Raw genomic sequence first — 11055 nt, 5'->3', positions numbered from 1 at the left:
GACAATTCGAAAAATTAAAAGGGCAAAGTGCTGATAGTTTATGAGATGGTAATTAAAAACAGAAGGACGAATACGCTTTGAAATGATACGCTTAAGCTGTGTGGGACAGTTGTTATTGTTACGTGTAAATTAATATGCAAGACGAACCGTGTTAGTCGGTCACCTCAATTATCCTCAGTAATTAATGGAGCGATACGGATTCCTTTTTCTTTTGGATAATCCGATGTTCACGGTAAAACCTCTGATCTAATTATACTACGCTCTTTGTAAGCCACTTTTCCCCCGATGTATTCAACACTTTCGTCTTTATTCGTAAAAAGAATTTCTTTTCGCCTTTCTGTACATAAAAAACGAATTCACAAGATTTCCCTTTAGTTGCTCTAGGTAAAATAGAACTAACATTCAATGATTATTACAGGTATATAATTGATTTCATTCAAACCCAAATATCAACGAAAGAAGAGAAATTGCATGAAATACAAAGTGTTGCCAATAGGAATTATCTAATCTATAAACGTATGCATAATGTGGAAATGTAAAGGTAATTAAGGAGAACGGTATATCTAACTTAACGTAGTAATAATAACAGCTATTTATTAAATGCCCCTTACGACTCTTAGTAATACTCTACTTGTGTCTTATAACAACTCTCAAAACGCTCTTCCTCAACTCCAATTAGCAAGTGTTCATTTCTTTTCTCTTTAATGATCCAAGTGTAAGTGGAGTATCATACTTGGACTCGATGCGCTCTTACCTCGGTATTGCAGAAAAATTCAGAATGATACTACCAACAGTAGATAACAATTAATAGAAGAACTATGATGTTATCCTTATTCGGTAAAATAGTAAACGAGGAAGAACTTAACTTTCCAAGGAAGGGAAAAGGATGCTTGCAGTTTCTTGGATATAGAATTTTTATCCAAATATTCTTTGCATTATGCTTTTACGTACGTAATTTTGATCCTCTATTTAATATTGATTACAAGAACTATCTGACAAAATGACCAAATATTATTTATCCAATAGTTTTACTAAAATTACAGTTTATTTATAATTAAAATTATTATTAGTATTAATGCAATACACGATGCGACGTGATACACGAAGTTATAAAAATATCATTTTATTATCATTATTCGTATCATGTTTGTAGTATCTGACTATTTGATGTTTCAATATGTGATATTAGATTTTTCTTTTCCTTGACTCCACTTATTTCTGTGACACGTTATCTCACGACTGTTGTGCTGATTAAGAACTACATCGATCCTAGCATCGATCGCAAGCAGATTGCTTTTAGTAACATTACCAGAAGTCTGATATTTATAGGATCTAGTATAATATCGAGTTGTTATCGAGTTTAAAAAATATTTTATTATCATTTTTTATTAAATTTGACAAATTTTAGTGCTAGATTAAAGTTTTATAATGGCATTTAAACCACCTAATAAACCTAGCCGCTGCACGTGGGTACCAAATGCATCAAATTCACCACACACATGTAGACAAGAGTAAGTCTATATGAATTTGTATTAATGGTAAAAATAAATTTAGAAATGCTATATCATTCAATGCTACATTTGAATACTGCATTCATGTTAGAAATAATAACTTATGATTAAATATTTTATAATGCAATGAAGATGTAATTAAAGTAAATAACATGATTTCTTATATTGTTAGCTTATTTCATGAATATAATGTAATTTCTTTATTGCGATGATTGTACACACTTTATTTCATTCACTAACATAGGTTATATGTTTATTGCATCGTTTTACTTCTTAATACTCTCAATTTCCTCTTGTTTTCTTCTTAATTTATTATATAATAATGGAATATTCTTACTTACATATATAATACACTTATTGCTCTCTTTTGTCTGTAGTATTTAATAATCTATCTAATAATATGCTCCAGCATAATATTAGTTTTTTCTTGTAACTCGTTGACTTAACTTTTATTTCAGAAATGCTGTCTATAAGATAATGCCTGATATTTTAACTACAATTGGAAAAACTCCAATGATAAAATTGAATAACATTCCAAAATTGTGTGGAATTAAATGCGAAATGTGTTGGTATTAATTTTGATAATTTAACGTATCGTTTATGGAATTATAAAATACAACCAATGTAATTTATATTTTAGATGCAAAATGTGAATTTTTAAATCCTGGTGGTTCTGTGAAAGATAGAATTGCATATAGAATGATTCAAGATGCAGAAGAAAAAGGTTTGTTAAAACCAGGATATACCATCATTGAACCAACAAGTGGTAATACTGGGATCGGTTTAGCAATGGCTGCTGCTGCTAGAGGATATAGATGTATTATTGTTCTCCCAGAAAAAATGTCAGATGAAAAAGTATCTACGCTTCGTGCACTTGGTGCTGAGATTGTACGAACCCCAACAGAAGCACTATGGGATAGTCCGGAGTCACATATTAATGTCGCACAAAAATTAGAAAAGGAAATACCAAATAGCATTGTTCTTGATCAAGTAATTATTATGCGTGAGAATATGTATTTATACATATGCATGTATCAGTATAGTGAACATTTCTAAGCGCAGTACTCAAAGGGTTAAATAGCTTAGTTATTTATTTTTCATTTACGTGTATGGTATGTGTTTAGTACACCAATGCTGGAAATCCATTGGCTCATTACGATCAAACTGGAACTGAAATTTGGGAGCAATGCAAGGGACAAGTAGATTATGTGGTAGCAGGTGCTGGTACAGGTGGTACTATTGCTGGTATTGGACGAAAATTAAAAGAATTGTCACCAGATATACAAATTGTAGCTGTAGATCCTAAAGGGAGTATTCTAGATCCATCAACTGAATCGCCAGATGAAATTGGTTTCTATGAAGTAGAAGGAATAGGGTAAAATATTTTCTGTTATATTACAAACTATTTTTTGCTTTAAACAATTTATGTAAAATTCTTTTCAGCTATGACTTTATACCCACAATATTAGATCGCAAAGTAGTAGATAAGTGGATAAAAACTGAAGACCGTGAATCGTTACATGCTGCTAGAATGCTTATACGTCAGGAAGGTTTATTAGTAGGTGGTAGTAGCGGTGCTGCACTTGTTGGTGCTCTTAAGATAGCTAAAGATCTTCCTGAAGAGAAACGTGTTGTTGTTATCTTACCAGACGGGATAAGAAATTACTTAACGAAATTCGTATCTGATCACTGGATGGAAGCTAGAGGATTTTTGGTAAATGATTATTTTTTCTATATTTTTAAGACTTGCTTTTACGAAAACCATACAGGTCATTTCTACGTCAAATCGATCGTTTTATTAATCGATTATTTTATTAATCGAATTATTGTAATAAATAATAGGAACCCATATGTCAAAACGATACCAATAAGTGGTGGTGGAACATGCCAGTTTCAAATCTAACTTTTGGTAGATCATGTATGTTGAAGGAAAATATGGTAACATGCCAAGAAGCTGTTCACATGCTTAAAAATGCAGAATTTCAAACACTAGTTATCAGTGATAACGATGTACATGTAAAAGGTGTTGTTAATTTAAAGAAACTGATGTCAAACATAGTATCTGGTACAGTAAAATACACAGACTTTGTTGAAAAGGCAATGGTCAAGCAATATGTTAAAGTTAATTTTTCAGCAACTCTTGGTTACTTATCACGCATTCTTGAGAAAGAACCATACGCGATAATTTTAGATGACAAACGTGACAACGCATTTGTTGGAATCGTAAATCAGATTCACATTTTGAATTTTATTAGTACAAATAATGATGTTATAACTAATAGTCATTCAACAAATTGAAGTTTAGAAATTGATATACACAATTTTTAAATAGTTTTTAATCAATTATATACATCACTCTACTGTAGCTGTATTTTTTAAGACATTTTATACTTACATTTGGTTTTTAGCAAAAAATCTATTCTGAAATTTAAGGTACAAGTTATTTTGTGCATTTAAATCAGATACATGTTAGCCTTAAGGGTACAAATATTCCATGCAAGGAACAAATTTTAACTGTTAAATAAGTCTTTTTATATATTCTTACGCTATATATCATCCCGTATTATGGGAATAAGCTAAAACATTAAATGGAATAAATATTTACATGAAAGATTCTAATAGAAAATATTTTATTCATTTTTTATTCACAAAAAGCTGAATTATATTTAATACCTTTTAATAATACCCTTTATTAATTTACGTATTTTATAGACTCTTTTGAACTTGTACATGAAATTTACAGGTTGGTAATGTAGAAATTTCTGCATTAACAGTACTAATGATACCAAGATTAGCTAAACTTCCTCTTAAAAGTCCACAAGTGAATGCTAATAAACGTGGGCTTTCTTGAAGATATTGTTTATTGCTGTTAGTACCTACTTTCTCTAGTAATCGAAACGAATTATCTTGTAATACATATACACCATGGTGATTTGTCCTTAAATTATCTATCTGTTTATGATAAAGGCTTGTCCAGAAATCGGTACAGATAAATTTTATCATATCCAGTTCGTCCTTAAATCGGTTCCATTCTCGTGTTAAACGTTCAATGATTCTATAGCCAACGCTAAATCCCATCCATTCTAGTCGAGACAGTTCGTCTTCTCCTTCCTTTACGTTTTAAATATTCTAATTACTTATTGTAGCAGCATTAAAGTTTAAGTACAGCTATTATTAATATTTATAGCGTGTGTGTATAACTACCTTATTTTTACATGTTTTACTTAAAGCGTAATTAACCATCTCTGTATGTAAATATTCAAAAAGACATTCATCAGCTTCTCCAGAAGTATGAGCATTGCCTTTCGCATCAATTATTTGCTGCCTCATTTCGCTTTGTCTCTCTTCAATTATAGAATGATATTAATTACACAACCTGTAACTCAGGTTTACTACAAACAAATTAAAAAGGCAACGAAATTTGTTATTAATCCATTTGTTTGGATAGCATGACAGGATTAGTTAACCTCTACAGTAAAATTGAATAATCATTTCTATGTTTACAGCTGTTACAAACTTACCTTAAACGCTATTACTTTTTACTTTTACCAAAATCACCGTAATGTATATCATGTAGAAGATAAATATACAAAAGTGGTATCTCCTTTCTATTATGGAGCACAATAAACTTATATCACGTTACTGTTGAACATTATAAGGTTTCCCTTCGGTTAAAATACTACATTTGTACAGTCTAACTTTCTATACTTCAAGTTTTATATACGTAAATATATAAATCAAATTATCATGTAATAATAAATTGTAACATAAGATTTTATATTTCAGATACACTGAAATACCGATCTCGCAAAAACATCTGTGATGTCTTACGCCCTCTACGATTCAAAGAAATGATTGCTGGAATCATATTCGAACCAACAATTGAAGTCGATAAAGTCAGTGAATATAAAGATATCTTTTGCAATGGAAAATACTACTCCGTGTGACTAGCAACTACAATTAGAGGTACGCTATTCGAAAAATTTTAGTACAGGCTATTATTTTTTGCATACTATCTTAAAATTATAAGTTGTTAATCACATAGTGTTCACATTTCATTAGTAGAAGTAATGATGCATAATATGTCCCATAATTTCGGTAACTTTAAAGTCATTAACTTAAAAAGGGCCAAGTTTACCTGGGACCCTTCTTTTGTTCGACAACACAATTATGCGTTAATTCTTCCTCTTATACTATATTTCCGCAGAAACCAAACGCAAGCAATTATCATCCACGGACAGACTTTTCTTGGAAGATCAATTTTACGATCTTACTCTTGAAAAGTAAAAGTTCATGGAACCGCGCTGTTTTTCCAATTACTACTCGGGAAGAAAATAAACGATGTAGACGGGTTACGTAGATTACAGTGGAAATTATTTATTTGACAGAACGAATGAGGACGGCTGACGCTTAATAAATACCGATGAGTGTACCGACCGGTTATTTGGCAAAAGGACACACGAGCTCTGAACTCTGATTCACACCGTGTAGAAGCCAGAACGTTTCGCTTCCTCCTCTAAATTCGGGAAGTACGTTCCGAAAACTGAGCGAGACGCGAGAAACTTGGCTGTCGCCCAAAAATGCTGCTGCAGCGGGAAAATAATGATGTGCATTAGGTTGAATGCGAGCGTTGCCTTTGTTACAATTACCAGAATGCACGGTACCTGACGAATAGTTACCGAGCAATGCAAATTCTTTGCTATTCCGTGGTGGATGGCGACACAACTACTTATTTACTGCCAGAACTATAATCGTCTAATAGGAAATGCTTTCAATAGAACCTGCTGTTTGGGTAAATAGCGTGAATAGTATCTGGAATGTTTACATTTTTTAACTCGACCATTTATGCGCAAATTATTCAGTTCAATTGCGTGCCAAATTGTTTGTGCAAAATCGGACTATCCGAATGGAAGCGTCAATCGACCTTTTGCCTGTAACAATAACAAATTATGTTTATTATGACTGTTTGGTATACGCTAAGAATTATTTTATGTTTATTATAGTATATAAAAAAGAATAAAGCGCGGCGATAAAGTCACGAAAGAAAGGAAAAGTACTTGTGATACTGTGGTTTTTGTGGAATTGCGTTATTGCGATATAACTCGAATATTGTTTACAGGAAGCAGAACGTTGCCGCGAGTTTACTACGGGTGAAGCAAAAGTAAAACAACAAGTGTGCCGCAAAACAACACGACCGATACTACGTAACACCATTAAGTCGTAGCACGCGTGGAATTTAAAAATTATTCCATAAAGATCGACTGGTGTTATCATAATATCGGCGAACGATTTCGGATTACAATAAATTGCGCTGCGATAGCCATCGTTTGCGATGACATCTGCTGGATGCGTTTGCGCGTATAGTAACGCGCATGCGTACGCTTCTTCGTAACGCACAGATCGTATAAATAGAGGCGGTGAAAGTTCATACGGACAGTTTGCTGTAGGAAACAGTGTCGTGCAGTTCATAAGGTTCGGGTGTACCTCCTTCCTTGAACAGAGAAAAGTTACGTGGACAAGTCGTTGACTCCCGTACGCTCCAGTCTATCTCAATCGACCTGTTACAGTCTTGCTAAACACATTCGACGGACGGTTGATTGTTCGATCGGGTCGAAGCAAGTGCAAAAGAAAAAGAGAGGAGAAATAAGAAAAATAAAAAAAAAACGATATGCCAGCCGACGTAGCGATGCATACGAACTTCCTGCAATTTAACCAGTCGGGCCTGAAGGACTCGAACGTGGACTCTTGCTGGAACACTGAAAACATGAGCGGTTATATGACCTTGGTAGGCCCGAATGGTCATCGCCAAGGTGTGCAGGTGAAGGTATACCGGACAAGCGTTGAGCATTTCGCAGTAATTTACCCACAGAAAAAAGTGTGCAGGCCCTTGGGCGTGTTGAACTTGAGGAACACGACGATCGAGCGTTGCAGGGACGAGGGTTTTCTGGTTAGGCAAAAAGGCTTCGACTCGCCGATCGTGTTAACGTTCCTCATGGAGAACAAGAAGGAGTTGGATTATTGGATAATGGCCTTCACCGCAAGGACGAGCCCGCTGTTGCACCAGAGCAGCTTGCCGATCGTCGAGGAGGAAGAGATCTAAGGATGTTCACTTTAGCTAGCGCGTCGTGTCGTACGCATCGGTCGTTCGCACGGTGGTGGAACGTAGCCGAAAGCTGTCAGATCGATCAATTCTTCTTCGCACCATGGGAAGAGACGTCAGAATCAACCTCTATACACTTTCTCGAACCGACGCATCTGCAACTCCCTACGCGCGACACATCCCAAGCCGGTTAGGACGACTGCTCTTCCGGGTTCCAGAACTGTCCAGACATCATCGACAGAGGAGGAACACCGGCTGAGGCTCCTCGACTTAGGCCACGCTGGTGCCGAATGACTGATGATTATTGATTACGTGAAATCCACTGGATCATCCGATCGGGTCGATTAAATCGATATGAAATATTATCGACACGCGTCTCTCGCAGTAGGTTCCATGGAGCGAGGCCATGTTGCCACTAGGCTTTAACAGCCAGCAGCATCATCGATCCTAGCCAGCTGTGGCCAATCGCGGCCTTCCTTCTAGCCGACGCTTCGCAGAGAGGACGAAGAGAAACAGGGAGGTGCGAAGGAGGATCGTTGCTCTGTAAGAAGAAGAAGAAGATGAGAAAACGAGAAAGGTGAATATGGAGGAAGAAGGAGCAGCAGGGCGTGAAGGAGGAAGAGGAGAAGGGAGGTCGGCGTTTCTCTTATGAGATTACCTACGCGGATCGACTGTACATACTGGTGATTCCTCTCCTCTTTCTGCGTGAAAATAACCGTTAACTTTGACCTGGCAACCGCGAGCTATAGCGGTTAGTTCCACCGATCATTGGACAGGAAGAGCTTCCAGGTGATTCGATCGAGCGAGAATTAGTCGATTTACGTTTAATCGACCCGCCAGCAGCCTTCACCAATTCTCGAACGACCTTTCAGTATCGAATTGAACCTGATCTCGACGAGTTCTTGTCGATCGATTTTCTCTCGTTGTCAGGCGAACCTAGAGAACATTCAACCAACGAATTAATATCTTTTTCATTTCTCTAATTTCATTTTTTTTTTTTTTTATCTGTTCGGAAATTAACCAACAAAAGTGTATTACGTTCATTATCGATGCGAAGGAATACCTTGATACAGTTCGAGTCGTTTAGAATAGCCGCGTTTCGAAACGAATCGTACGATTGCGATTGATCAAGCTGCCAATATTAACGATACATATCGACGAATACATTATTTACTTATCAGCAGTTTGTAGATAAAACGAACGGAACTGGTTTCTTGCTCTTCATTCAAGTATGTATTTGCAGGTGTTTTCTATTTGTGAATTACTGATACGACGTTTCAAGGGAAATTAATTTCGTATCGTTTATATTTCAATCTATCTTTCACGCGCGTGATCAACTCGTATGGTATTATAAATGGTACTTCATTTTGTATAGGTGATACAAGCATCGCGGTTAATGACTGATCTTTGTATTATTTCGGGTTACGCGTCGATTGGCATCGAAATGTTTCCACGAATCGGTAATTGAAAAAAGTTGATACCAATTAAAATTAATTCAAATACCATAGGGGAGGTTAGAGACCATTAATCGTGCGCAAGCGCAGCTCCTCACGGAGGGGCGGTTCGTTGCGATCGATCGACAAATCGATAAAAATCGAAACGTTTGCGAATCAATATCGTCTCGAACTGTTTGTCGTAAAACCGTAACCTATCATTTTGTGGTAAAGTTTAAGATTGTCTGTGATATTACGTAGACGATGGCGTCATAGTTGCAATAGGCTTCAAAGTAGTGCATATAACCTCTGTCACGTTGTAGCGATCGATGCACCATGTAAGAATAGAAAATTGATACGAAACTGTAAGCAGGATCCTCGAAAGTTGGTCATCGTCTGATACATTCGTTTGCTTTTGACACAACCATTACGCACTTTGTTTCACATCGGAACGAGGAACGAAACGCATCCGTTATTAACAGCAATACCGTGTGTTCGGTTTCATTTTGAGTTTTGTTCGTTTGTAAATATATTGGACGCGAAGGATTGAACGAATGATTGTGAATGACGTTTGTGATTTTATCGTCTGTACGAATGGGATTAGGATATAAGCTGTTTCCGTTGGTGTTCTCCGATAACTTTACGGGAGCATAATTTTCAAGCGGCTGTAAATGCTTTAAATATTTAAATGCAACGTCGAACGAGAGTAACGAGGGATAACTGAGTCTAATTGCTGTGATTAATGATAATTATTAGTTCTATTTATTCATCTTAAAGAAAGGAACGCATCATGTAAATATAGATAAAGCATACACGGTCAACGTTTTATATACTTTACAATGGCAACTCCATTAATTCCTACATATTTCATGTTACGTAATAAAGTATTTGCAACTAATATTCATGTAACATTTCCTTCTCATTTCGATTAAGAGATTATGCTCCCGAGTTCGTTGCGAGAGAAAACTCGGAAACGCTTTACGCACATAACGTACAGGGTGTTTCTACGGAATAATTTCATCCTTTGTTTTTTAAATAATCGTTAAAATGAATAAAAAAAATTATAGTGCGTTCTATTTATCTATCGCGACCATTTTTTAAAAGTGTTTCGAGCGATTTGTTAATATTTTGTCCAGTGTTCTTTTTAAGTTGTTGAATTGTTGTTAATTTTGTTAATCTTTATTATTTAAGAAATCCCAGAAAAAGAGATGGGAAACATGTTTTGTGATCGGATTATTTTGAAACGCCCTGTATATGCGTACGATATAAGTTAACAATACAACGTAATTAAGCTTTTTGTATCGTTTCTTTTTGAGTTTCCTGTCATTAAGATTAATACGCACACAGTCATAAACATATAGATATATATATACGAAGCCCTTTGTGGGACTTTTTTTTTGTTTTTATAAAATTTACATAAACCACCAACAACAGTCTATATTTCCATATTCTTCCGTTTGAGGTGATGTAGGCGAGCCAAGTATTGTAGTTTTGTATCCGCGTTAATCAAACATACATATATATCGTATATATATATATACAAGAATATATACACATAGATATGTACGTGCAGCAATTACATATTTATATTTAAATATGAATTGTGTGTATAATATAACTTATATTATACTTTACAGGCAGCGTAAGGAACACATGTTTCACTTGAAAGGGCAAGTTATACAATAAAGATCGTTTTTTTCCTGTAATACCCTTTGAAATTTTGTTAAACTCCATCTGGATCCTCCATCATCAATCCTCCAGTCCACGAAACCGTTGTAAGTGTTATTTCTCTGTAATTAATTAGTTTTTTAATGTTGTATAAAAAAGAATCTGTAGATACAAATTTAAAATTACAATGCAAGTATTCGTGTTCCTAATGAATATTATCATAAATTGTTTACAGTCGATATTTGAAACATGAAAAGTTGCGAGCATAAAAAAGGAGATTATCAATTTTCAACTATCAGCTGAAACTGTTTTCGAACGATGAGCTTCCTTGATATACGGTATA

General features: G+C 35.2%; 2 protein-coding genes across 3 annotated transcripts; one reads left to right on the top strand and one right to left on the bottom strand.

Annotated features, from left to right (window-relative positions):
- The first annotated feature begins 1305 nt into the window (after positions 1–1305).
- Positions 1306–4136, top strand: Cbs (cystathionine beta-synthase). Of its 2 annotated transcripts, none has more exons than XM_076900529.1 (6): positions 1306–1511; positions 1970–2076; positions 2152–2501; positions 2636–2886; positions 2955–3225; positions 3354–4136. In XM_076900529.1, exons 1-6 carry the CDS (start codon positions 1429–1431, stop codon positions 3807–3809), a joined length of 1518 nt encoding a protein of 505 aa, XP_076756644.1. In that variant the 5' UTR covers positions 1306–1428; the 3' UTR covers positions 3810–4136. The 2 variants fall into 2 exon arrangements, with proteins under 2 accessions (XP_076756644.1, XP_076756645.1); XM_076900530.1 differs by lacking the exon at positions 1306–1511 and adding an exon at positions 1595–1654.
- A 66-nt stretch (positions 4137–4202) lies between these two features.
- Positions 4203–4936, bottom strand: Trs33 (trafficking protein particle complex subunit Trs33). Its single transcript, XM_076900531.1, has 2 exons — positions 4716–4936; positions 4203–4622 (listed from the first exon to the last, which is right to left on the bottom strand). Exons 1-2 carry the CDS (start codon positions 4839–4841, stop codon positions 4218–4220), a joined length of 531 nt encoding a protein of 176 aa, XP_076756646.1. The 5' UTR covers positions 4842–4936; the 3' UTR covers positions 4203–4217.
- Positions 4937–11055: the final 6119 nt, after the last annotated feature.

This window comes from Xylocopa sonorina, chromosome 9 (assembly GCF_050948175.1).
Source record: "Xylocopa sonorina isolate GNS202 chromosome 9, iyXylSono1_principal, whole genome shotgun sequence".
NCBI classification, from domain to species: Eukaryota; Metazoa; Arthropoda; class Insecta; order Hymenoptera; family Apidae; genus Xylocopa; species Xylocopa sonorina.
The sequence above is the reverse complement of the archived record's forward strand: the minus strand, read 5'-3'. Positions and strand labels throughout refer to the sequence as shown.

Bases quoted from the DNA above. Each gene is read 5' to 3' on its own strand.
- Cbs (XM_076900529.1), top strand. From the start codon at position 1,429: ATGGCATTTAAACCACCTAATAAACCTAGCCGCTGCACGTGGGTACCA. The intron at 1,512-1,969 runs GTAAGTCTATAT...CTTTTATTTCAG, and splicing joins CCACACACATGTAGACAAGA to AAATGCTGTCTATAAGATAA. The intron at 2,887-2,954 runs GTAAAATATTTT...AATTCTTTTCAG, and splicing joins TATGAAGTAGAAGGAATAGG to CTATGACTTTATACCCACAA.
- Trs33 (XM_076900531.1), bottom strand. From the start codon at position 4,841: ATGAGGCAGCAAATAATTGATGCGAAAGGCAATGCTCATACTTCTGGA. The intron at 4,623-4,715 runs GTAGTTATACAC...TAAAACGTAAAG, and splicing joins GTAAAACATGTAAAAATAAG to GAAGGAGAAGACGAACTGTC.